The 27,801-nt window shown below is 38.8% G+C and overlaps 1 protein-coding gene across 1 annotated transcript in view; it reads left to right on the top strand.

The window, feature by feature from the left end:
* The window catches only part of NUDCD1 (NudC domain containing 1), a 94,553-nt gene that overhangs the window by 13,718 nt on the left and 53,034 nt on the right, over window positions 1–27,801 (top strand). Inside the window, exons 3-4 of the mRNA XM_033203680.1 lie at window positions 22,956–23,141; window positions 25,955–26,135. Of these exons, the coding sequence (XP_033059571.1) occupies window positions 22,956–23,141; window positions 25,955–26,135 (367 nt within the window). The remainder of the gene's footprint in view (window positions 1–22,955; window positions 23,142–25,954; window positions 26,136–27,801) is intronic.

The following is a 27,801-nucleotide window of genomic DNA, read 5'->3' as shown; positions in this document are numbered from 1 at the left end:
TATGCTTAAAATAAACTTTTCATCTTTGCATATACGTTTATATGCCAAGTTTTCTCCAACCTTGCCTTACAGCACTTTGTATAGTGCATTCTAGCCATACTAAACTCTTGGAATTCCTGAGACATGCGCTGTATCCTATTTCTTCTGGTCCTTTTCTCATCGATAAACTACCTGGAGCATACTTTTAATTCAGTGTCAGTCTACTTTGCAATCTTTACTTAAGTCCCAGGTTGTAATCATTTTGTCATCTAGCATGCTTGCCCTGACATCTTACCTCTATTCCCCTAGGAATATTCACACCATTGGCTCTCAAATCTACATATGCTATGAATTTCATCTAGTCTAGAGGTTGATATGCTTTTTTGCACAAGGCCAGCTAATTTAGGCTTTGTGGGCCAGACAGTCTCTTGTTGCTCGCTTTTGCTGTTGTAGTGTGAAATCAGCCATAGATGTTCATACGCAAATGAGTGTGGCCATGTTCCAATTAACTAACCTTTATTTACAAAAACAAAATGGGCAAGAATTGGCTTGTGGACTGTAGTTTACCAACCCCTGGACGAGGCCATGGGTTCTAGCACCCAGCAGAAGACTTGATCAATATATTTGTTGAATGGATAATAGCTGTGTGAAGTTCGTTATTACTATTGGGAGTTGGCTTTGCATTCTGAATAGGACCTTCCTCCTGTTACTTCTAATCCAAGTATTTATATGAGTTCTGTATTGGCAATGTAGTGTTTATCTCAAAATGTTCGGAAAGGAGTTAGACATTTCCTGGTAATGATAAATATTTTCCTCCAGGTGATTCCTAAAACAGATAGTATAAAATTCTGATTGTTTCTTGTTGGATCAGAGGAGATGCAGTGTGGCCTCTTACTCTCTTAGGTATTAGTTGCTTTTTCTTGCTAGCCCCATGTTCTACCAAGAATTACTATCTAGGCCCAATGTGTATATGCCAACTAAAGTGATAGGACATGCATTTTTATGAGTGGCTATGCTCTGATCTCTCTGATCAAATAGATTTTAATGATCAAATAGATTTTGATGTAGGGTTCTGTGTATATGTGTATGAAAGTTTTTCCTTAATCCTTTTTGTGTTAATGAATAGGGCATTTGTTCATAGCATTTGGTGTACCATAAAGTTTGCCAATAACATTTATTCTCCCAATTTTCTGACTCAAGAAGTCGGATGACATTATGGTAGATCTGAAAGTGTTAATTTTTGTAGTACCATCCATATTCATAATTTATTTTACTTTTCCATAGGTATCTTGTGGCACATGTGATGTAGCTCTAATACTTGTTAGGGAGGTAGGGTAGTTAGTTGAAAAGGAAGTAGACATTTAAGACAGACTTACCAAATGAGTTCATTTTAACATGTTTATTGAAAACCTGCTCCGTGTAGGACACTAATGTATAGGTTGGTGCAAAAATAATAGTTTTGCCATTACTTTTAATATGTTATGTTTAGTTGTACATATAAGTTCAGGTAACTTACATGTTATACTTTTTAGGTGCTAATATGAGTGTACAGGTAACTATTACATGGTAATATATAGCTGACAAAAAGGGTACAGCAGTCTCCATATATCCTTGGCTTCAGTTTTCTAGTAGAAAATAAGAATAACGATAAGGTTTTTTAGACGTTAAAGCAAGATGTGTGAAAATGCTTTGAAAAGTAGAAGGCATTATGCAAATATGAAGAGATATTACTGGCATATGCCTTGGGGTATCACTTTATGGGAGACAAACACTGGCTGGGTTTTTTGCACATATTCCTTCTTTGAGAGCAGTAGAACTGTATGATAAGAATAAATCATAATGTCAGGTAACTTTTATTGAGTAGAGATTATTACATATCAGGAACAGTTCTAAACACTTTACACATACTGTTTAATGAACAGAACCGTGGATCCTGTGGATCCTATCTCATAGAATAATATCCTCATATTTTCCTGATATACAAGATACTATTATTATCTTATAGTTGAGGAAACTGAGGCATAGGGATATTTCTTTTTTTTTTTTTTTTTTTTTTTTGAGACGGAGTCTTGCTCTGCCGCCCAGGCTGGAGTGCAGTGGCCGGATATCAGCTCACTGCAAGCTCCGCCTCCCGGGTTTACGCCATTCTCCTGCCTCAGCCTCCCGAGTAGCTGGGACTACAGGCGCCCGCCACCTCGCCCGGCTAGTTTTTTGTATTTTTTTAGTAGAGACGGGGTTTCACCGTGTTAGCCAGGATGGTCTCGATCTCCTGACCTTGTGATCCACCCGTCTCGGCCTCCCAAAGTGCTGGGATTACAGGCTTGAGCCACCGCGCCCGGCCGCATAGGGATATTTCTAAGAGTCTGGATTTAAACTCATTTATTCCAGAATGCCACAGTGCTCTACCAGTTCTCCTTATTTCTTGTTAATAGAGACAGATATTATGTGTTAATAGACACAGAGTTTCACCATGTTGCCCAAGCTAGTTTTGAACCCCTAGGCTCTAGAGATCCGCCTGCCTCAGTCTCCCAAAGTGCTGGAGGATTACAGGCATGAGCAACAGCTCCTGGCCTCTGTTATCATTTTCAGTGCTAGTTCTCTATGTTCAGTTTTTTGTGCAGTAATGGATTTACTCAAAGTGTGTTTCTAGGGTAATTTTGTAGTATGTATTTTATAATTTATTATTTTATCAAGCACCTCAGATGGTTTTGCTTGTGGTCCAGGGATGACCAGGTATTAAGAAATTCTGTGCCTGGGATACAGAATACTGCACTTATTTCTTATTATTTTTCCCATCAGCACAAATGAAATCAACCTACTCTGAGTTTCTGTCAGGTGCAGGCCTGTAGAGAATGTTGACCACTGACTAGACTATTGTCTTATAGCAGAAAACAGCTCTTCCAATATCTATTTTATTGTTTAATACATTGTTTTGTTTTCTTTTGTTTTCATCAGAGGCACACATGCACAAATCCTAGACAGGCTCCTTTTCTGTAACTGATGTACAAATGACCACCTTTGTTAAACCTGAACTGTTGTAGTCAAAGTGAATGCTGTGGGACCCAAGACTTGAAAACCATGGGTTGCTTGGTCTTCAGACTGTCTGGAGCCAGCAGGTGGCAGCAGGTCTACATACTGGTTTATAAAGACAGAATACACTACTTACAAGAAAATTTAACTTGTAGGTTTACAGTTGTTAATTTTAGAGAAATGTCCCTTGGGAGGAAGTGTGCTAAGGAAGTAGAAAATGCCTTGGGAAAGCAAAAAAGTGTTTAAAATTTGGTTTTTTAATATATCATTATTTTATATGATATTATGGCTCATTTTAAAGTAATGTGTTACGTTTCTTAATATTTAGGAAATTATGTCATAATTCGTTTTCTATTTACCTGAAAAGCTAATTTGTTCCTGCTACTAAAAGAGTGTCATCTTATATTGCCTCTTTAATTTGTACTTAAAGGTCTAAGGGGCAGTTACTGGATTTCATTTGTAAGAATGTATGTGTGAGGCTGCATCTTGGAGTGACAGGTTACAACCATTTGTTAGAGGAACGCAGTTGTATGTCAGTATGTTCATCTCTAGTCCTGAATGTCAGCTTGTTTTCACAGTTGAGTTAATTATTAGGGGACCGCTTACTTACCTGTGTAGAGACAAAGGCAAAGTGTCCCCTTTATTCTTAGAAGGTTTGCTGAAAATCTCTTGACAAAAGGCAGATTAATATGAGAAAAAGATATATAAATATATTTTAACATGTATACATGGCGGAATCCAGGAAAATGACTACCCTGTAACCCAGTGGGGTACAGATGCTTATATACCATTATCCATACCCTTCTTGTGCTTGATCAGTAGGGACATGGGGGAAATGCGGGATAGCAAATGATTTTTAGGAAGAAATGAATGAATGGGCCTAATGATCAGACGATGATTAGTTAATACTTTTCTTTGGAAATTGAATGGGATGGAGAGCAGACAATGGTTTGTGACTAAGTTCAGTTCATCTGAGCTGTAGGTGGGGTGTTTAATTTTCAGCCTCTTCCTCTGTGATAGAAGTTTTAATCTTCTCTGGTTAATGAAATTTCAGGGAAAGCAATTGTGTTTCTCTTTGGCAGGTCCAGTTTATAGGTAGATGAAAGAACTTCAGAGAATAACTTCATCCTGTGCTTGGGAGAGACAGGAAGGGAGGGGAGGCCAGAAAGACCTTGAGGCTGCTTCATATTGAAGTGCCATTATTTCGGAGTAACATTTTCTGAGCTGCAATACCTGATTAAAGAAAAAATAATAATAAAGAGTGGGGTCAATTCTTAGAGTTGTGCATTTAATACAAAAAAAGAGAAAAGGAAAAAGGAACTTATATTCTTTCTTCCAAATAAAGTTAATGGTTATTAATAATGAAAAGACTTTCTCCAGAAAAAGATCACTTCCTTTTAAAAGGGCAATTTTAAATGTCATTGTCTCATAATACTAGTAAATGGTATCTAATAATACTAGTAAATGGTATCCCCACTTGCTTTCTTTAAACTTGAGTAGCCCTTTCTATAAATCTGTATTTATTAGAAAAATACTTTGTTATTTCAAAGATTCTCTACTTGTAGCTGCAACTAAGAGGGCCCCAAAATCTGTTTAAAGATTTTTTTAATAAATATTTTTTTAAATTAATATTATAATTTTTATATAGTTAATGTATTACTTGTTTACTGTTTACAGTAAACAAGTAATACATTAACTATATAAAAATTATAATGCCCATGTATTATATATATATTATATATAGGCTTATATAATTATATATATAATATTATATAATTATATATATATATATAATATATAATATATAATATATAATATATAATATATAATATATAATATATAATTATATATAATATATAATATATGGGCATTATAATTTTTATTTTACATCTATATTGACTCAGGGATCTGCATTAAAAATACTGTGTAGAGGCCTGAAGAAAACTGAATATAGTAGTTACATTCAAGGTTGGTTTGGGGGGTTGTGGATGGGTATACTAGATATTGCATTGAGAGCTGAAGTATTAATTTATTTAGAAAATCTTGAGACGTGGTTTATTCTCAAGCAATGTGGAGTAGGGGAAAGAAAACCAACTTTTGGAGTAGGGTTTATCAGGATTTTAATCTTGGTCCTGTCATTTTCTAGCAGTGGCGCTCCAGACAAATTATTTATTCTTTTTGAACCTCTCTTCTAAGTGTGGTTAATAATTTTAACCTCATAGAGTTTGGTGATAAATACATGACATGTTAAAAAGTCGAAGCACTTATTTAATACAATTCTTGTATATTATAGTGATTCAGTAAGTATTCCATTCATCAGTGAAATTTTAATCCAGCATCAGCTGTGAAATGTTGCCTTAGAATGATTTTCATTGTTAGCCCTTGAACGTAGTTACATTAACTTTTTGTGAGGAAAAAGAAAATGATTATGTGAGACCTGGACATTATAGATGTAAGCCTATAAAGTGTTGTTATGAGGGCATGTAGTGAAATTGTCAATAGAGGTTATTCAGATATAAGTAAATGCTATATTTTAGGATTTACAGGAAAAGGTATTTTATTGCTTATAGTCCAGTTAAAATTAATCTGTACTTTGAAAAATTAGATCTAAACAATCAAACATTTAGGTTGCTTTTACTTTAACTGTCATTAATGCAGGTAAGAGAGCCACTGTGTGTTTCCTTTTGTGTTTTAATTTAATTTTCACATTTAGATACTCAAGTATCTTAATCATTCTGTTGGATATTGTACCCATTTATCTGGTTGATAATTAGACTTCTAGCAACCTCCGTCATGTATAACCACGTATTTTAAAGAAAATGGCTTAAAATGCTCATAATTGTGTATGAAATGAAGAATAGTAATTTAACAAGTTTATCTCAACATTCTTCCCAGTAATGGTTTATTAGATTAAATGCAGTGTGGGGCATGTGGTAGAGACAACTAGAAACCTTTACTTTGAAATAACTGTTTTGAGGAAAGCATCCCATTTTATCTTACTAATACCTTTAAAATTATGTCTATCGCCCACAAGTTGCTTGGTCTTAAAAAAGTAATGTATTTGAAGCAGAAAGGGAAAATTTTCTCATACTCCTGATCTCCCCAACCACTACACTTCAGTCTTATTTTCCTAATGGTAAACGTTCTTAACGGGTCAGCATGTGTCTGTCTATATTTTGTGCTGTCGTATCATAATGTTTGTTTTGGCATATATGGATTCATATTGTATGTATTCTGCATCTTTAAAAAAAAATCAGTATCTAGGAGATCTTTTTATGTCAGTATTATTAATCTACCTCAGTATGTTTAACAGTTACTTGGTATTCTGTAGGGTGGCTGTTCCATAGTTAACCATTCCTGCCAATGCTCTCCAGACAAAGATACCAGGCAAGCATCTGTGGTTGAATGAGTTGGATTTGTTACTTTTGCAGTAAGGGAGAACACATACCATGGGAACCACAGACTGTTCAGTAAAAGGATTTAGAAACAGGATGCTGTTATAAGGTTGGTCTTCTCTGTTGGGTGATTTTGGAGGAAGGGTTAAAGAAAGTGAGGCTTTATTCTGGATTGAATACTGTCAGGAAACTGGTTGTTTATGTAATGGGTATCTTAATAAGTCTTATCTAGAAGGAGAGAAGACTAGACTGAGGCTCAGACTATAATTAGTAAGGAAGCCGCAGCTGCTTATATTGGCCTGGTCATGTTTGTAGCCTTGACAGTGTTCCTGTTGTATCTGTGTTCAGATATCACTGTGAAGTGCTGCTGTTTTTGTCCTGCTCCATCACGGTCATTCAGAGGCCCTATCTGATGTTTACGTTTTGTGAAACTGTTCCTGTTCAACAGAACACTTGTTAGTGCCAGTCCAGCTCATAACAAAACGAAGGCCTGGCTGATACTGCTAGGCCTTTTCCTTAATGTCAGGGGCTGCTTTCTTCTTACCTACTTTATTGATAAACAACTAGGTTGTTTTTCCTAGTTTTTATTGGCACAGTTTTTCCCTTTCGTTATTAAAATAAACATTTTTGTTATATAGATCTTCATGTACATATGCAGGTATTCTTATTGAATAAATTCCTGTAAGTGGAATCATGTCAAAAGGCATATAAAACATAAAACTTAATAAAAACATAGCAGTACCTCATAGCTTTACATTATCTCCAAAAAGCCTATAGTTATTTTTACTCCCACTGACATGGCACTTTAGCCAAGAATAGTCATTACTAGTGTAAGATTGTTTTCTCTGGTCAATGAGGTAATCATATTCTATTAATCCGTTATTTTATAATAGTGATTTGGGTGTTTTTTTTTGTTTTGTTTTGTTTTGTTTTGTTTTGACAGTGTCTCGCTCTGTTGCCTGGGCTAGAGTGCAGTGCTGCGATTTCAGCTCACTGCAAACTCTGTCTCTGGGTTCAAGCAATTCTCCTGCCTCAGCCTCCCGCGTAGCTGGGATTACAGGTGCCTGCCACCACATCTGTCTAATTTTTGTATTTTTAGTAGAGATGGGGTTTCATCATGTTGGCCAGGCTGGTCTTGAACTCTTGCCTCAGATGATTCACCTGCCTTGGCCCCACAAAATACTGAGATTATAGGCATGAGCCACCATGCCTCGCCTACTTCTTTTAAACTGTAGTTTTCCTGTTCAAATATTTTCCCCATGTAACATTTTTTCATTTTTTCTTTTTAATTTTTTTATTTCCCTAGGTTGTTGGGGAACAACAGATGGCGTTTGGTTACATGAGTAAGTTCTTTAATGGTGATTTGTGAGATTTTGGTTCAGCCATCACCTGAGCAGTATACAGTATACCCTATTTGTAGTCCTATTTGTAGTTGGATTTTATCCCTCACCCCTTCCCACTCTTTTCCCAAGTCCTCAAAGTCCGTTGTGTCATTCTTATGGTTTTGCATCCTCTAGCTTAGCTCCCACTTACGAGTGAGAACATACAATGTTTGGTTTTTCATTCCTGAGTTACTTCACTTAAAATAATAGTCTCCAGTCTCATCCAGGTCACTGTGAATGCCATTAATTCATTCCTTTTATGGCTGAGCAGTATTCTGACATATATATACACCACAGTTTCTTTATCCACTCGTTGATTGATGGGCATTTGGGTTGGTTCCACTTCTTTGGAGTTGCAAATTGTGCTGCTATAAACATGCGTGCGCAAGTATCTTTTTTGTATAATGACTTCTTTTCTTCTGGGTAGATACCCAGTAGTGGGATTGTTGGATCAAACGGAGGTTCTGCTTTTAGTTCTTTAAGGAATCCTTATACTGTTTTGCATAGTGGTTGTACTAGTTTACATTCCCACTAGCAGCACGGAAGTGTTCCCTGTTCACACCAACATCTACTATTTTTGATATTTTGATTATGGCCATTCTTGCAAGACTAAGGTGGTATCATATTGTAGTTTTGATTTGCATTTCCCTGATCATTAGTGAGGTTGAGTGTTTTTTCATATGCGTTTTGGCCATTTATTTGTATATCTTCTTTTAAGAATTGTCTATTCATGGCCAGGTGTTGTGGCTCACGCCTGTAATCTCAGCACTTTGGGATTGCAAGGAGGCCGAGGCGGGCGGATCACAAGGTCAGGAGATTGAGACCATCCTGGCCAACATGGTGAAACCCCATCTTTACTAAAATATAAAAAATTAGCCGGGCATGGTGACACACGCCTGTAGTCCCAGCTACTCGGGAGGCTGAGGCAGGGGAATCACTTGAACCCAGGAGGCAGAGGTTTCAGTGAGTCAAGATCGCACCATTGCACTCCAGCCTGGCAACAGAGCGAGGCTCCATCTCAAAAAAAAAAAAAAGGAATAATTGTCTATTCACGTCCTTAGCCTACTTTTTGATAAGATTGTTGATTTTTTTCCTTGCTGATTTGTTGGAGTTCGTTGTAGATTCTGGATATTAGTCCTTTATCGGATGTATAGATTGTGAAGATTTTTTCCCACTCTGTAGGTTGTCTGTTTATTCTGCTGACTGTTCCTTTTGCTGTGCAAAAGCTCTTATAGTTTAATTAAGTCCCAGCTATTTATCTTTGTTTTTAATCTCATTTGTTTTTGGGTTCTTGGTCATGAAATCCTTGCCTTAGCCAATGTCTGGAAGGGTTTTTCCAATGTTATCTTCTGGAATTTGTATAGTTTCAGGTCTTAGATTTAAGTCCTTAATCCATCTTGAGTTGATTTTTGTATAAGGTGAGAGATGAAGGTCCCGTTTCATTCTCCTACATGTGGCTGGCCAGTTATTCCAGCACTGTTTGTTGAAAAGGGTATCATTTCCCCACTTTATATTTTTGTTTGCTTCATTGGCTATAAGTATTTGGGTTTGTTTATGGATTCTCTCTTTTTTTCCATTGGTCTGTGTGCCTGTTTTTATACCAGTACCATGACATGGCCTTATAGTATAGGTTGAAATCAGGTAATGTGATGCCTCCAGATTTGTTCTTTTAACTTAGTCTTGCTTGGGTTATGCAGGCTGTTTTTTGGTTACATTTTTTTTTTTTTTCTAATTCTGTGAAGAATGATGGTGGTATTTTGATGGGTTTTGCCTTGAATTTGTAGATTGTTTTGGCAGTATAGTCATTTTCACAGTATTAATTCTACCCATCCATGAGTGTGGGATGTGTTTCCATTTGTTTGTGTAATCTTTGATTTCTTTCAGCAGTGTTTTGTTGTTTTCCTTGTATAGGTCTTTCATCTCCTTTGTTTAGGTATATTCCTATGTGGTTTTTTTTTTTTTTTGTTTTTGTTTTTTGCAGCCATTGTAAAAGGGGTTGAGTTCTTGATCTGGTTCTCAGCTTGGTGGCTATTGGTATATAGAAGAGGTACTGAATTGTGTACATTAAGTTTGTATTCGAAAACTTTTGCTGAATTCTTTTATCAGTTCTAGGAGCTTTCTGGGGGCATCCTTTGGGATTTTCTAGGTAAACAGATAATCATCAGCAGACAGCGGCATTTTGACTTTCTCTTTACTGATTCGGATGCCCTTTATTTCTTTCTCTTGTCTGATTGCTCTGGCCAGGAAGAGGAGTAGTAAGAGTGGGTGTGCTTGTCTTGTTCCAATTTTCAGAGGGAATGCTTTCAACTTTGCCCCATTCAGTATTATGTTGATTGTGAGTTTGTCATAGATGGCTCTTATTACATTGAGGTATGTCCCTTGTATACCGATTTTGCTGAGAGTTAATCATAAAGCGATGCTGGACTTTGTTGAATGCTTTCTCTGCATCTATTGAGATGATCATGTGATTTTTGTTTTTAATTCTGTTTATGCAGTGTATTACATTTATTGACTTGTGTATGTTAAACCATCTCTGCATCTCTGGTATGAAACCCTTTTGATCATGGTGGATTATGTTTTTGATATGTTGTTGGATTCGGTTAGCTAGTATTTTATTAAAGATTTTAGCATCTGTGTTCATCAAGGATATCTGTAGTTTTTTTTTTTTGGTTATGTCCTTTCCTGGTTTTGGTATTAGGGTGATACTGGCTTCATAGAATGATTTAGGGAGGCTTCCTTCTTTCTCTGTCTTGTGGAGTAGTGTCAATAGGATTGGTACCAGTTCTTTGAACATCTGGTAGAATTCTGCTGTGAATCTGTCTGGTCCTGGACATTTTTTTTTTTTTTTTGATGGAGTCTCGCTCTGTCACCCAGGCTGGAGTGCAGTGGCGCTATCTCGGCTGGTTGCAAGCTCCACCTTCTGGGTTCACGCCATTCTCCTGCCTCAGTCTCCCGAGTAGCTGGGACTATGGGTGTCAGCCACCACACCCAGCTAATTTTTTTTATTTTTTGTAGAGACGGGGTTTCACCTTGTTAGCCAGGATGTTCTCAATCTCCTGATCTCGTGACTTGCCCGCCTTGGCCTCCCAAAGTGCTGGGATTACAGGCTTGAGCCACCGTGCCCGGCCTGGTCCTGGGCTTTTTTTATTGGTAATTTTTAAATTGTAACATCTCCCATTTTGTTTCTTATTAATCTTATTTGGATTTTCTCTCTTCATTTCTTGATTAATCTTGCTAATGGTCTATCCATTTTTTTTTATCTTTTCAAGGAACCAACTTTTTGTTTCCTTTATCTTCTGTATTTTTTTGTTTGTTTCAATTTCATTTAGTTTTGTTCTGATCTTGGTTATTTCCTTTCTTCTGCTGGTTTTGGGTTTGGTTTGTTCTTGTTTTTCCAGTTCCTTGAGGTGTGACCTGAGACTGTCTGTTTGTGCTCTTTCAGACTTTCTGATATAGGTGTTCAGGGCTATGAACTTTCCACTTAGTACTGCCTTTGCTGTGTCCCAGAGGTTTTGATAGGTTGTGTCACTGTTGTCTTCAGTTCAAATAATTTTTTAATTTCCATCCTGATATCATTTTTTGACCCAATGATAATTCAGGAGCAAGTTTTTAATTTCCATGTATTTACATGGTTTTGAATAGAATGTATATTCTGTGGTTGTTGGATGAAATGTTCTGTATATATCTGTTAAGTCCATTTGTTCCAGGGTATAGTTTAAATCCATTGCTTCTTTGTTGACCTTGTGTCTTGACCTGTGTAGGGCTATTAGAGGAGTATTGAAGTCCCCCACTATTATTGCATTGCTGTCTATCTCATTTCTTAGATCTATTAGTAATTGTTTTATAAATTTGGGAGCCCCAGTGTTAGGTCGTTATATGTTTAGGATCATGATAGTTTCCTATTGGACAAGGCCTTTTATCATTGTATAATGTCCCTCTTTGCCTTTTTTAACTGCTGTTGCTTTAAAGTTTGTTTTGTCTGATGTAAGAATAGCTACTCCTGCTCGTTTTTGGGCTATTTGCATTAAATGTCTTTTTCCACCCTTTTACCTTAAGTGTATGTGAATCTTTATGTATTAGGTGAGTCTCTTGAAGGCAGCAAATGGTTGGTGAATTCTTACCCATTCTACAATTCTGTATCTTTTAAGTGGAGCGTTTAGACCATTTACATTCAATGTTACTATTGAGATGTAAGGTACCATTCTAGTCATCATGCTCTTTATTGCCTGTATACATGTTTTTGTTTTTTAATTGTATTTTTTTTATAGGTCGTGAGTGATTTATGCTTAAAACAGGTTCTGTTTTGATGTGTTTCTAGGATTTGTTTCAAGATGTAGAGCTCCTTTTAGCAGTTCTGTAGTGGTGGCTGTCACACGCATCCATGTAAAGAGACCACCAAACAGGCTTTGTGTGAGCAGCAATGCTGTTTATTTTACCTGGGTGCAGTTGGGCTGAGTCCGAAAAAGGAGTCAACAAAGGGTGGTGGGATTATTATTAGGTCTTACAGGTTTGAGATAGGCATACAAAGTATATTCTTAAGGACGGAGAGAATATTACAAATTACCTATTTAAGTGCGGGGATGGGAAGAATATTACAAAATGCCTTCTTAAGGGCAGGGGAGAATATATCCTATCAGTTAGGGTGGGGCAGGAACAAATCACAATGGTGGAGTGTCATCAGTTAAGGCTATTTTCAATTCTTTTGTGGATCTTCAGTTGTTTCAGGCCATCTGGATGTGTATATGCAGGTCACAGGGGATATGATGGCTTAACTTGGGCTCAGAGGCCTGACATTCCTGTCTTTTTATATTAATAAGAAAACCAAAACATAATAGTGGTGAAGTGTTGGGGTGGTGGAAATTTTTGGGGGGTGATATGGAGAGATAATGGGCGATGTTTCTCAGGGCTGCTTCGAGCAGGGTTAGGGGCAGTGTGGGAACATAGAGTGGGAGAGATTAAACCGAAGAAAGATTTTCCTGGGGTAAGGGGTGATATTGTGGGGTTGTCAGAAGGAGCATTTGTCGTATAGAATGATTGGTAATGGCCTGGTTGTGGTTTTGTAGGAATTGAGAAACTAAATGGAAGACACAAGCTCTGAATAAAAGAAGGAGGAAAACAGGTATTAAAGGACTAAGAATTGGGAGGACCCAGGACATCCAATTAGAGAGTGTCTGGTGGGGGGTTCAATGTAATTATTTTCTTGGTTGGCGAGGTTTTGGGCTCTATCCTTGAGTTTTTTTTTTATGTTGTCATATACCAGGCCAGATTGATTTAAGTAAAAACAACACTCTTCATTTAAAAATTGTGCAGAGTCTCCTCTTCTTAGCAGTGAGTAAATAGAGGCCTCGGAGATTTTGGAGGAAAGAGAAATGCAAAGCCAGCAATTGTTTGTTAAAGAAGGATTCGAAACTGCTAGGAGAGAGTGAGTGAGATTGATAGTGTGCTGGAGATAGCTGGGGGGAGAGGTAGATGGTGGCATAAGAACGGGAAGAAGAATAAGAGTGAGTATAAAAGTAAAGAATAGGACTTCATCAGGGTGAAAGTATTGGAGTGTACCCTGTCAGCAAAGATCATCCATCTACTTCAAGAGGGAGTTGAGAGTGGTGGATTGGGGATAGTACCAGAAGATGTCCACTATGATGGTTTGGAAGAAAAGTGTAAACTGGCATTGTAAACAAGGGCGGGGCATTTATGAGTAGTTGAGAATGGTAAATAGGCGTGTGACTGGACAGAAGATAGTAGGGATGACAAGTTTTCGGGGTGCAGTCCAAGTAGTGAGAGTGACTGCGTAAAGCCGTAAAGCCCTGTTGCGAAAAGTCGGGTAAGGACGAGTAGACCTAATAGAATGAAGGGATATATTAGGCTCATAAGGGTTATTACTGTTCTTCAGAAATGCGAGTGAGTTTAAGGGAAGTAGGGGAGAGTACTTGCGACTTCCAGGAGGAAGAGGAGAAATCAGGCTGACTGTCTGATGGGCACAGTTTTACTCTGGAACTATGAACCTAATGGGGGGGTCCTGCAGATGAACAGCCATTGGGATGCTATAGATGACTAATGGGGTCCGGTCCACCAAGGTTGTAGAGGTTGAGGGGTCAGTTTTTTAATAAGATTTGCAGCCTGGTGAATTTCCTGTCTAGCCTGCTGGAGGACTGGAAGATAGTTGCCTAGAGGGCTAGTGTTTGGGGTGAGGTTGGCGCCGAAAAAGAAAGTGTGTCCCTATAAAAGTTCAAATGGATTGTACCCTGTAGCATCTCGAGGGCAGGCTCTAATTTTAAGAAGGGCAAGAGGTAAAAGTACTGTCGAGTCCTTTTTAAGTTGGAGGCTGAGCTTGGTGAGGTGTGTCTTTAAAAGACCATTATTCCATTCTACTTTTCCTGAAGATTAAGGACAGTAACGGGTATGAAGGTTCCACCGACTACCAAGAGCCTGAGAAACTGCTTGGGTGATTTGACTAATAAAGACCATTCCCTTATCGGACTGTATACAGCTAGGGAGGCCAAACCAAGGAATTATGTCTGACAGAAGGGAAGAAATTACCGCGGTGGCCTTCTCAGACCCTGTAGGAAAGGCCTCTACCCATCTGGTGAAAGTGTCTACCCAGATCAAAAGGTATTTTAGTTTCCTGACTCGGAGCATGTGAGTGAAGTCAATTTGCCAGTCCTGGGCAGGGACAAATCCCTGAGCTTGATGTGTAGGGAAGAGAGGGGGCCTGAACAATCCCTGAGGAGTAGTAGAATAGCAGATGGAACACTGAGAAGTGATTTCCTTGAGGACAGATTTCCACAATAGAAAGGAAATGAGAGGTTCTAAGAGACAGGCTGGTGGCTGGTAACCTACATGGAAGAGGTTATGAAATGACGACAGAATAGAATGGGCCTGTGAGGCTGGAAGGAGATATTTTCCTTGGTCCAAGACCCATTTGCCTTGTGTGGGAAGAGATTGATAGGTGGAAGTTTCAGTGGGGGAGTAGGTGGGAGTGACCGATTAGAAGGAGAAAAACTGACGCTGAGGGACAGAAGTTGGAAGCTGGCTGCTTTAGCTACCTTATCAGCATAAGTGTTGCCCTGAGTGATGGGATCTGATGCCTTTTGATGTCCCTTGCAGTGAATGACTCCAGCTTCCTTTGGACGTAAAGCAGCCTTGAGAAGAGTTTTTATTAAAGAGGAATTAATGATGGAAGACCCTTGCATAAAGAGGAAACCTCTTTCAGCCCATATAACAGCATGGTGGTGCAGGAGATGGAAGGCATATTTAGAGTCAGTATAAATATTGACGTGTAGTCCCTTTGCAAGAGTGAGGGTCTGAGTTAAGGCAGTGAGTTTGGCTTGCTGAGAGGTAGTAGAGTGGGGCAGAGTGGTAGCCTCAAGGATAGATGTGGAAGATACTATAGCATAGCCTGCCTTTGCTGGTGAGTGGCGATTAGGCCTGGTGGAACTGTCATCAATAAACCAAGTGTGATCAGAGTGAGGAATAGAAAAGAAGGAAATATGAGGAAACAGAGTGAATGCCTGGTGGATCAGAGAGATACAGTCATGGAGGTCAGGTGTGGTATCAGGAATAATGTGGGGGCTAGTCCAGAACAGTAAGGTCAAGTTGTTTGAAAAGAAAGGCTACGTGGTACAGCCCTGGCTCTCTTGTAAGCATTCTGACCACACAGCCCTGCACTTCAGCTGTGTGTAATGAGAAAGGTTGGGATGAGTTAGGGAGAGCTAATTTCGGAGCAGCTTTTAGGGCTGTTTTTTAAGGAATGGAAAGGGGAGTGGGGAAAGGATTTAGGATTTATGGAGTCAGCTAGGTTTGTCTAGAACAGAATAATGGGTTGTGGAGGGAGGTATTGAGGATAGGAGAGTATATGAGTTTGGCACCATAGGGTGGATAGGCAAGACAATTAGGTTGATAAGGTGCAGATCCTGAACTAACCTGTAAGACTTGTCTGGTTTTTGGACAGGTAAAGTGGGGGAATTGTAAGGAGAGTTTATAGGCTTTAAAAGGCCATGCTGTAGCAGGCGAGTGATAACAGGCTTTAATCCTTTTAAAGTGTGCTGTAGGATGGGATATTGGCATTGAGCCGGGTAAGGGTGATTAGATTTTAATGGTATGGTAAGGGGTACATGATCGGTTGCCAAGGAGGGAGTAGAGGTGTCCTATACTTGTGGATTGAGGTGGGGAGATACAAGGGGAGGATGTGAAGGAGGCTTTGAACTGGGGGAAAAGATAGCAATGAGGTGTGGCTGTAGCCTAGGAATAGTCAGGGAAGCAGATAATTTACTTAAAATGTCTCGACCTAATAAGGGAGCTGAGCAGGTGGGGATAACTAAAAAGGAGTGCATAAAAGAATGTTGTCCAAGTTGGCATGAGAGTTGGGGAGTTTTAAGGGGTTTAGAAGCCTGGCCATCAATACCTACAACAGTTATGGAGGTAATTTATGCCCTTGAAAAGAAGGTAATGTGGAGTGGGTACCCTCTGTATTGATTAAGAAGGGGACGGACTTACCCTCCAGTGTAAAAGTTACCCAAAGCATCTGTGATGGTCCTGTAGGCTTCCAAGGTGATCGGGCAGTGTCTGTCTTCAGCCGCTAAGCCAAGAAGATCTGGGAAGCCGTCAGTCAGAGAGCCTTGGTCCAGAGTTCCGGAAGCTCTGGGAGTGGCTGCTGGGCAAGTTGGACAGTCCGATTTCCAGTGGAGTCCTGCACAGATGGGACACGGTTTAGGAGTAATCCCAGGCTGCCGGCATTCCTTGGCCCAGTGGCCAGATTTCCAGCACTTGAAGCAAGATCCTTGGGGAGGCGATCCTGGAGGAATGCCTGGCCCCTGCGGTTTAGGTGTTTTGAAGTTCTTGTGTGCTGGAGATGTGGCTGAGGTTTCTTCACAGCGGAGGCAAGTAATTGCAACTCTTCTCTATTATTGTACACATTGAAAGCGAGGTCAGTTAAGTCCTGTTGTGGGGTTGATGGCCAGAATCTAATTTTTGGAGCTTTTTTTAACGTAGGGAGCGGGTTGGGTAATAAAATGCATATTGAGAATAAGACAGCCCTCTGGCCCCTCTGGACGCAGGGCGGTAAAGCGTCTAAGGGTTGTTGCCAGACGGGCCATGGACTGGACTGAGTTTTCATATTTGATGAAAACGAGCCTAAAAGCTAACTGATTTGGGAGAGTTCTGATAAAGAAAGAGAAGCATTATTAACCTTAGCTATGCCTTCGGCTCCAGCCACCTCTCTAAGAGGAAATTGTTGAGCAGGTGGGGGAGGGCTAGTCTCAGAAGGAAACTGTAAGCTAGACTGGGTGTGAGGAGGGGAGGTAATAGGAGGGTTATAGGGTAGGGGAGCAGAGACTGAAGAAGAGTTGGGACCTGGCTCGGCCTGGCGAGGAGCAGCCTGGGAAGGAGGGGAGAGGTCAGATGGCTCTGTAGAAAAGAAGAATTCACAGGACTCAGAGCTTGGAGTGGAGACTGAAGGAACAGACAGGAGAGAAAGAAGAAAGATTTGGGGCGAGTCTCATTGGCAGCAGAGATTAGGAAGGGACCGATGTGTAAAAGAATCCCTGGACGTCAGGCACCTCAGACCATTTGCCCATTTTATGACAAGAATTATCTAGATCTTGTAGGATGGAGGAATCAAAAGTACTGTTTTCTGGCTATTTAGAATCATTGTCAAGTTTGTACTGGGGCGAAGCGGTGTTGCAGAAGAAAATAAGACGCTTAGGTTTTAGGTCAGGTGTGAGTTGAAGAGGTTTTAAGTTTTTGAGAACACAGGCTAAGGGAGAAGAAGGGGGAAGGAGGGAGTGGAAGGTTGCCCATAGTCAAGGAGGCAAGCCCAGAGAAAAGAGAAGGTAGAGACACGGATAAGGGAGGTGGGAGTGAGCAGCCCTGGCCTGCAATGTGGGTGAGCAGCCAACACAGGCATCCCTGCAATTGACTTGCCACCAAGGGAATGTGTGTGAATGACCAAGGCAGGTGTCCCCGCAGTGATCAGACACCAATGGAGTGTGGGTGAATAATCAGGCAGGCGTCCCGCAGTGATTAAACGCCAAGGGAAGGCTGTCTTCCTGAGTCTGTGACTGGTGCCAGAGTTTCGGGTCCATGGATAAAATGTGTCTCCTTTGTCTCTCCTAGAGAGGAAAAAGAGCTGGAATTGGAAGGACAGGGAGATTGAAGGGTAGCAAAAGAGGGAGATTGACGGGTGGCAAGAGAGACTGGAGAAGAGAGTGAAAAGACCGCTTACCTGATTTGAAATTGGTGAGATATTCCTTGGGCTGATTGGTCCGGGGACCCGAGGTCGTAGGTGGATCTCCTCACGGAGTGAGGGCGAGGACAGGGGACTCGTCTCCCAAAGGAGTCCTCCTGTCCTGGGTCTTCAACACCAAATGTCACACGCATCTGTAAAGAGACCACCAAACAGGCTTTGTGTGAGCAACAAAGGTGTTTATTTCACCTGGGTGCAGGCGGGCTGAGTCCGAAAAAGGAGTCAGCAAAGGGTGGTGGGATTATCATTAGTTCTTGTAAGTTTGGGATAGGCATAGGAAGTATATTCTTAAGGGCGGAGAGAATATTACAAAGTACCTTCTTAAGGGCTGGGGAGAATATCAGTTAGGGTGGGGCAGGAACAAATCACAATGGTGGAAGGTCATCAGTTAGGACTATTTTCACTTCTTTTGTGGATCTTCAGTTGCTTCAGGCCATCTGGATGTATACGTGCAGGTCACTGGGGATATGATGGCTTGGCTTGGGGTCAGAGGCCTGACAGTGGCTTGGTAGTGGTGAATTCTCTCAGCATTTGTTTGTCTGAAAAAGACTGTATCTTTCCTTCACATATGAAGCTTTGTTTCGCTGGATACACAATTCTTGCCTGTTAATTGTTTTGTTTGAGAAGACTGAAGATAGTGCGCTAATGCTTTCTAGCTTGTAGGGCTTCTGCTGACAAATCTGTTAATCTGACAGGTTTTTCTTTATAGGTTACTTGGTTCTTTTGTCTCACAGCTCTTAAAATTCTTTCCTTCCTCTTAGCTTTAGATAGCTTGAAGACAGTGTGCCTAGGCAATGATCTTTTTGCAGTGAATTTCCCAAATATTCTTTGTGCTGCTTGTTTTTGGATGTCTAGGTATCTAGCAAGGCCGGGGAAGTTTTCCTTGATTATTCCCCCAAATATGTTTACCTGACTTTCAGATTTCTCTTCTTTCACAGGAATGCAAATTATTCTTAGGTTTGGTCATTTAACATAATCCTAGACTTCTTGGAGGCCTTGTTCATATTTTCTTATTATTTTTCCTTTGTCCTTGTTGGATTGGGTTAATTCAAAGACCTTGTCTTCGAGCTCTGAATTAATTTCTTCTACTTGTTTGATTCTATAGCTGAGACTTTCTAGAGCATTTTGGATTTCTATAAGTGTGTCCATTGTTTCCTAAAGTTTTGGTTGTTTTTTATTTATGCTATTTCATCCAATATTTCCCCTTTCACTTCTTGTATCTTTTTTTTTATTTCCTTACGTTGGGCTTTGCCTTTCTCTGGTGCCTCCCTGATTAGCTTAATAACTGACCTCCTGAATTCTTTTTCAGGTAAATCAGGGATTTCTTCTGGGTTTGGATTCATTGCTGGTGACCTACTGTGATTTTCGGGGGGTGTGAAAGAACCTTGTTTTGTCATATTACCAGACTTGATTTTCTGGTTCCTTCTCCTTTTGGTAGCCTCTATCAGAAGGAAGTCAAGGGCTCAAGGCTGTTGTCAGATTCTTTTGTCCCATGGGGTGTTCCCTTGATGTAGTAGTCTCCCCCTTTTCCTATGGATGTGTCCTCCTGAGAGCTGAGCTGGAGTGATGGTTATCTCTCTTCTGGCTCTAGCCACCCAGCAAGTCTACCAGGCTCCAGGCTGGTACTGGGGTTGTCTGCACGTAGTCCTGTTTTGTGTACCATTTGTGGGACTCTCAGCCATGGATACCAGCACCTGGAGGTGTCAGCAGGGTGAAATGGACTCTGAGAGTTCTTAGGTTTGGTTATTTAATGCACTGTTTTTGTGCTGGTTGACTCCCTGTCAGGAGGTGGTACTTTCCAGAGAGCATCAGCTGTGGTAGTATGAGGAGGAACAAACAGTGGATGGGGACTGTAGAACTTCCCTGTAGGGAAGGACCATTGGGTGGGGGCAGGGCTAGGTGTGTCTGAGCTCAGGCTCTTCTTGGGCGTGTCCAGTGGGGAAAGGGGGTGAGGTTTCCAGGTCAATGGAGTTACACTCCTAGGAAGATTATGGCTGCCTCTGCTGAGTCATGCAGATTGTCAGGGAAGTGGGGGAAAGCAGGCTGTCACAGGCCTCACCAAACTCCCATGCAATCCTAGGGGCCTGTCTCACTCCCACCATGCCCCCACCAACAATATCAAGTCTATTTCCAGGCAGTGGGCAAGCAGGGCTGAGAACTTGCTCCAGGCTACCCGTTTCCCAGCTGCTAAAGCAAATATGGCTTTCCTTCTTCACCCGCCTGTGGAGTCTGCCCACCAGATTCACACCTTTCCCTGAATTCTGGGAAGCATACTTTTCCAGGAGACTTCTCCTTCAGTTCAAAATGTTACAAAATTCAGTTGGCGATTCCTTTTCCCTGTTGGCCTTTCCCCGGTGCCTCTGGCCGCCCTCCCGAAGGACCCCTGTGAGGACAAGCAGAAATGGTTTATTAGGGAACCCAGCAAGCTCACAGGGCTTTCCCTGCTGCTTTCTCTACCCCTGTATTTTGCTCGGCTCTCTCAGTTGACTCAGTTCCAGGTAAGGTCAGAATTTTCTCCCGTAACCTAGACCTTCAGGTTCCATAGTGGGGCGGTGTGTTTGAGGGATCTATGTTTCCCACTTCCACAGTTTGGGTACTAACAGTATTTGGGGTGTCTCTTGGGTCCTGCAGGAGCAATCCACTTCCTTCAGAGGGTCTGTGCGTTCTCTCGGCTTTCCTGATTTATTCGTGCAGTCATTCTGGAGTAAAACATCATGATGCAAGGCTCCACAGGCTGCTCTGTCCATCAGAGTTGGAGCTGTAATCTAGTCCTGCCTCCTGTCTGTCATGATCTGCCCATCCCCCTAAACATTTTAAATAATCATATGTTTCTTGTTAAGTTTTAAGGGCTCTTTTTATGTTATACATATTAGCCCTGAGTTATATTTATCTCCCTTTCTTCTACATGCCTTTTATTTATGTGTAGAAAGGCTTTTTCCATCCTGAGATTATAAAAACAGTATTATTTTCCTTTTCCTTTACCACATTTAGACACTTGATCTACTGGAATATGGAGTATTTTCGTTTATGGTATGAGGGAGAGAATAAGTTTAATTTTTCCCAGTTCTCTGGTGTCCCAGTAGCATTTGTGGACTAGTCTATTTTCTTTTTTTTTTCACTAACTGGGAATACCCCATCATCCTCTAAATGGTGTGACCTACAGTAAAATTTATCTTAATTGACCTCCACTTAACATACTGAATGGGTTAATTGATAGTCTCTGTTCTCTCTCTCAAACATACTGATGGAAGACCACAGTAAGCTTAATGTTTACTACTAATAGGCTACTTAGTACTATACTGGTATGATTCTGTTTCTTGCTTGTGGTTTTAGATCACTGATACTCAAATTTGATCATTCTACAAACATTGTGAACTCTGCTTGCCATTGTGTATTAATTTAATTTATGTAAAGCAGTAAAATATGAAAGGAAGGAAAGGTGGTGTTTTGGAGAAAGCTAAATTAGGTGCTTTAGAAAGAAAAAATGAGTCACCAAAAATTTTGTGGCTAGTAAGGACATTGTATACAGTTTATTTAAATATTATAACATATATAGATCTAAGTTCTAGGAGCAGGGAATGGAATATGGATATAAAGGATTACTTTTCTCCTATAGAAAAACTTGTAGAGTTCAGCAACAAAAACAAATGGTTGAATTTGAGTGCAGTTTGGTATATGAGAGGAAGTTTATTTTCTGAATTATAGACCTTTAAAAATGTATTCTCTTGTGAAACATTTTAATGATGTAACTGTTGTAGTCCATTTGTGCTGCTGTAACAAAATACCTGAGAATTGGTAATTTATAAAGAACAGAAATTTATTTCTCTGAGTTCTGGAAGCTGAGAATTCCAAGATCCGGGTACTGGCAGATTTGGTATCTGGTAAGGGTTCAGTCTCTGCTTCCAAGATGATGCCTTGAACATTGCATTCTCCGGAAAGGAGGCATAATATGCCTTCACATGACAGAAGGCAGAGGGGGAAAAAGAGACAAACTCCCTCTTTCGGTCCCTTCTCTAAGGTTACTTATTCCCAGTTACCAGTGTGGAGCCCTAATGACTAGAGGCCCTAACTTCTAGTAAGGTCACTTTGGTAACTAGGTTTTAACTCAGCTTTTGGGGAGGATACAACATTCAAATCTTAGCAGCAATCATAGCTTTACATTATAAGTACATAGACCCAATTAAAATTTGTTAACAAAAACCTAGATTCATAGTAGGCTAAATGTAGTGTTTTCATACTGCAGACTGTTGGCTGTTTTGAACGTGATGTGGTATTTCTAACTAGTAAGTTAAAAATACTGATCTTTAACTCTAAAATAAAGAGAGTGAAAACTAGATTACTGCATTGTATTAGTTTTCTGTCATTATACGACAACTTCAAAACTTAGTTACTTGAAACAATAACCACTTATCATATCAGTTTCTATGGTCAGAAATCAGGGAGTAGTTCAGGTGGGTGGTCTGGCTCATGATTTTTTTCATGAGTTTATAGCCAAAATGATAGCCAGGGCTGCAGTCATCCGAAGCCTTGACCAGGGCTAAAACATACATTTTCGAAATGATTAACTCATGGAATGCTGATTGTTGGCAAGAGCCGTCATTTCCTCCCCATATGGGCCTGTCCATGGGGCTACCTTAAGCGTATTCATAGCATGGTAGCTAGCCTCCCTCAGAATGTGCGATCCAAGAGAGAGAGGGAGGTAGAAAATGTAGTCTTTTATGACCTAGTTCTTGAAGTCACATACCATCTGTCACATCTATGTATTTTTGTTAAAAGTGAATCAGTAGGACAGCTCACACTCAAAGGAAAAGGAATTAGACTCCAACTCTTAAAAAGGAGAGAAACCACCACACTGCAGGTATTTATTTGTGTGTGTGTGGATCAGTGAAGAGGAAGAGATTAATGTATAATGTTTGGTCTTCTTTTTAGGACACTGCCTTAGGAAAACCACGAGAGGTGTTTCGACTTCCTACAGATTTGACAGCATGTGACAACCGTCTTTGTGCATCTATCCATTTCACATCTTCTACCTGGGTTACCTTGTCAGATGGAACTGGAAGATTGTATGTCATTGGAACAGGTGAACGTGGAAATAGCGCTTCTGAAAAATGGGAGGTGAGGGTTTGTTTGAGACTTATGCAAAGTCCAGAAAGTATATGTAAATTACACCCGACTTATTTTAAAATGACACTTTTCAAGGATGGTTTACATGTGATCTGTTGTTTGATATGTAATGTTTTGGATCTCTTTTTAACTAAATTATAAAATGTATATTTTTCACAAACTGTTACATTAACCATTCCTGTTTTGATCTGGAGTCAGTGCAGTTGTCAAGAATTGCATTCATTTTTCAGCAGATATTTTATATGCGTAGAGTACTTCGCTAAGCGTTGACATTGCCTCTTCCTTTTTGAAGAAGAGTTGACCAAAAGCTTATGTTAGGATGTTTTTCTCCTCTACCATTATGTTAGATTTGCTGGGATGTTTATATTGGTCAAATAGTGGTCAAATTACCAGAATATTCTCTATTTAGAAAAATACATGATATAAATACATAGTTAACATGCCAATTTCCAAGACAACATTTTTACTTTAATTTAAAAAGTTAGATATAAATCTAAAGGGTAGGTTGGGGTTTTAATAGTAATAAATAAGGAATTAATTTCTCTAGAACTACAGTTTTTGAAAGTAGAAGAAAATGATGCCAAGCAGATAATCAAAAGATTTAGTTTACTGCTTCAGCTCCTTTGAGTTATGCTAATAAATGTATTGTAGTATTGCTACTGTCTGAATCTCAGCAGGTAGCCTTTAGTTCTGGGTAGAGATGCAGCTTAATATATTTATATCTTACAAAATAATTTCATCTGACCAATAGATGCCTGCAAAGACTAGGCTTTAATTACTTGAAAAAAACCAGGGAGGTCTTAGAAGCAAATAGTTTACCTACCTTACTAAGTTATACTAAAGGTTATACTACCAAATTATAGTATGTTCAAAATACACAGTAAATAACCAGAACAGCAGTAGCCTATTTACAAGAGCCTGTTGCATTCACAGTTTCAAATATTCATTGGATACTGTGACAATTTCTGTTTTGGCCTTTAGTAGCAACTTTAATTTTTCTGAGAAACAGAAGTAATGTGGTATGTAGCACAGCTACCTGAAACAGTTGGAAGGTATTTTGAGAATAATGGACAGGAGAGATAGAGTGGGAATTTATATGGTATTGAGCTGTATGGATTCTGTAGATTTTGAACAAGACAAACCTACTTGGCTCACTTTCAACTGAAAAATAATACCACACATTATTTCATATAAACTGATACTTCTTTTGGTTTTGTTTTGTATATCCCCTTGGCATGTATTAGGCCTTCAATAATATCTTTTAAATAAATTAAAAACTTAAATATACCTGTGGCTTCTTTAGTGTATACTGCCCTAATGAAATAAGCTCCCTTAGGAGATGTTTTCAGCTGATAATAATTTTGACTAAGTACTGGTAGGAGAGGGAGGAGACTTGGGCATTAATGGAGGTGAGAGGGATACTGTGTTGTATTGGTCACTTTTAAGAAACAATTTAGGAGGGTTTTAGAACTTTAGGGTAATTAGTGTAAAAGAGAAGAAGCTAAAAGTGGAAGTGATTATGGAGCATGGTAAAGGGTAAGGGGGCCAAGGGTGGTGGTGGCGATTACTGAAGTTTAAAAAGAGAAATTAAAGGAGACAGCTTGCTTTCCAAATGTGTTGCCTCTAATACCATGGAAGCGCTGTGTATCTGCGGTATCACAATGTAGATGCTGGGCTGGTTCAGAAAACTAGAAACATCAGCCTAACAATTTTTAAAAGTATGCCATCTACTCTTTTGGTTTCATTCCAGTTCCTTTCACTCATACTAGAAAGAAAAAAAGAAACAATAAACTAGCTACTTGTTCCTGCCAAAACTTGTTATTTTCTGTTCTTCCCTTTTGTTTCCACTGTTCCCCAAACAAAAGCAAAATCCAATCAACCAATAAAAACCTACCTTCATCTGTCATCTCTGTTTTGAGTATTTAAGGATTTTTTTTTTAAGTTTTTGCTTTTTCAGTTTATGGAAATCTTAAGAACGGATTCTGAAGACCCACTACTTGAATGATTTTGGCAGATGTTCAAATACATAGGGAAGTTGATGACATTAAAGCACACTTTTCTTTGTAAGTTTTCAAGTAGGAGTAGATATGTGGGGATTCCAGGTACAGGGTTTTTTGTTTTTGTTTTTGTTTTTTAAAGCAACCTTTTTTTCAGTTAGGCTTTTTCTCAACTGTCCATATTTTATTTGGAAATCTTGTTTAGGAGGCAGCCTTAAAACGTTCTTTATTTTGTATTTACCCTTAAAAATATAATAGTAGTTGAGATCTTCTGTTTGTGGTATAAGAAAGAATTTGATAAGATTTTGTGTGTTTCTGTATGATGCTTAGGTAAGATTTTGTGTGTTTTTATATGATGCTTTTTTGCTTTTCAAAAAACACTTTAGGATTATATTTTAAATAGAGTTTATTAACTTAAATGCTAATAGGCTTTTTTTTTTTTGAGAAAAAACATGTTTTGGTGATTTATTCTTCAATGTTTTTGACTCTTGCCTTTGTAAACTTCTAGAGAATAAACAAACAGGCACACTCATATACCGTATCTGGAAACTGAGAGGAAGCAAGGTAGCCAAGACTAATGATCAGTTTTTTTCTTACACAAATAAGTATTTTCTTAAAAGTTCTGTCCTCAGGGAACATTATCTAAACTCGCAGTCTTTATGTAAAGGCCTTTCTCTTTTTAAATTTCTTGTAATAAATAGTATCCAAAGTAACTGTTGAATCACCAGAATCTTATGTATTCCCTCTATGCTATCTGTGTTCATGTAATTATGTACACATTTTTGTGTGTCTAATTTTGTTTTGTAGATTATGTTTAATGAAGAACTTGGGGATCCTTTTATCATAATTCACAGTATCTCATTGCTAAATGCTGAAGAACATTCTATAGCTACCCTACTTCTTCGAATAGAGAAAGAGGAATTGGATATGAAAGGAAGTGGTTTCTATGTTTCTCTGGAGTGGGTCACTATCAGTAAGAAAAATAAAGGTAAAACAAAATCTGAATCTCTCTCTACTGGTTGCCATTATTTAGTAGATTTTGAAACGCAAAACTCTCCCTGTGAATGCTGTTTGCTTTTTCTTGGGCATTGTGTTACAATTCTGGCACTTGCCACCACTGGTGGAATGAATATGTATAGGTAGTTTTTTCCTCAGGTATATTTTATAGAAAAAAAAAATGCAGTGTGCTTCCACAGCCAATTATGCCTTTTATATAAAAGAAGACATTGTTATATAAGTTTTGAATAATTTAACAGGTATATTTTTAATATATACAAAAATATATGCATATATATGTGTGATACACAAAAATTTATACCTAAAACTAAATGTGGGTTAATAAATTATAGTATAATTTAAATGTAAATAAATATAAATACTTACTTGGAAATGAATGTCTTTATTTCATTAAATTACAAGTATGATTTCTTTCAAATCTAATTGAACTTCATTATTTGTTTCTACATTTAAGAAAACTGTTACTTTGCTCCCATGTTTAGAATAGTCCTGAAACTTGGTCTGTTTGAAGCTGTCTGTCAAGCTTCTAACTTGACATTAAAAATTACAATCTCATGAATTAATTAGGATTTCTTTAGTGGTATTAAGAAAGCTCTTTGCCTTTGCTTAGTTCCTACTGACTCATCGAGTGTTTTCTTTTTAATTGTAGTTGAGTACTGAGAGTGCTTGTTTCCATAATGACTCTATGCTCTTTTTCTCAGTAGTTTTTATTAACTGACTCATTTATGAGTCAGTTAATATAAATTATCACTCATCACTATAGGCAAATATTTCTTTACCATAGCTACTAGTTTGCAATTCAATAAAGACATTAGCAGTTGTTTCCTAAGAGAGTTTTGCCTTTTATTCTAAAACAAACAACTGTCTGTCTGTCTGTCCATCTATCTATCTAATAGATATCTCAAAATAGTTTATAAATAAACTGAATAAGTCTCATAGATTTATTCTTTGAAATATTCAATATAATTTGTTAGTTCTTTTTGGTGTTGTAGTTTTATCTCTGGAGGAACACAGTAACTTTAAACTTTAAATTAGATATTAGAAAACTTTTTTGAAGTCCCAGTTGGTAACCGTAAGATCTATGTCACAGCTATCTGAGTATGCTGACACAGTGCAAAAGCAGCCATAGACAATATATAAATGAATGAGTATAGCTGTGTTCCAGTCATACTTTACGGACATTGAAATTTGAATTTTATGTTTTTTTGACATATATTTACATATGCTTTAAATATTACCATTTTAACAATTTAAAAATATAAACTTCATGCTTAGCTCACAGGCCATACAAAAATAGACCTAGATTTAGCTTTGACTCAAGGGTCCTAGTTTGCAGAACCCCTGCTTTAGATAATGGAAACCTTAATTTTTTTAAGGTACATAATTCAAAATCTTACAGGAGACACTGTCATGCATATTCCTTCTCCTTTCTCCAAGACACTTGCTTCTGTAACATCTTTTTCTCAATCTGTGGTGACTCATCAAATTGCCTCAGAACATAGCAGTACTCTGCTCCAGCTCTATCTTCTCCATCCCCTTTGTCTTCATTTCTTTGCCTCAACTGGACAGATACATTGAGACTAACCTTTTTTCTCCCAAGATTGTGGTAGTAGAATCATTAATTCTCTTTATTGTTC

This window comes from Trachypithecus francoisi, unplaced genomic scaffold (genome assembly GCF_009764315.1).
Source record: "Trachypithecus francoisi isolate TF-2019V2 unplaced genomic scaffold, Tfra_2.0 Lachesis_group7, whole genome shotgun sequence".
Lineage (NCBI taxonomy): Eukaryota > Metazoa > Chordata > Mammalia > Primates > Cercopithecidae > Trachypithecus > Trachypithecus francoisi.
The sequence above is the reverse complement of the archived record's forward strand: the minus strand, read 5'-3'. Positions and strand labels throughout refer to the sequence as shown.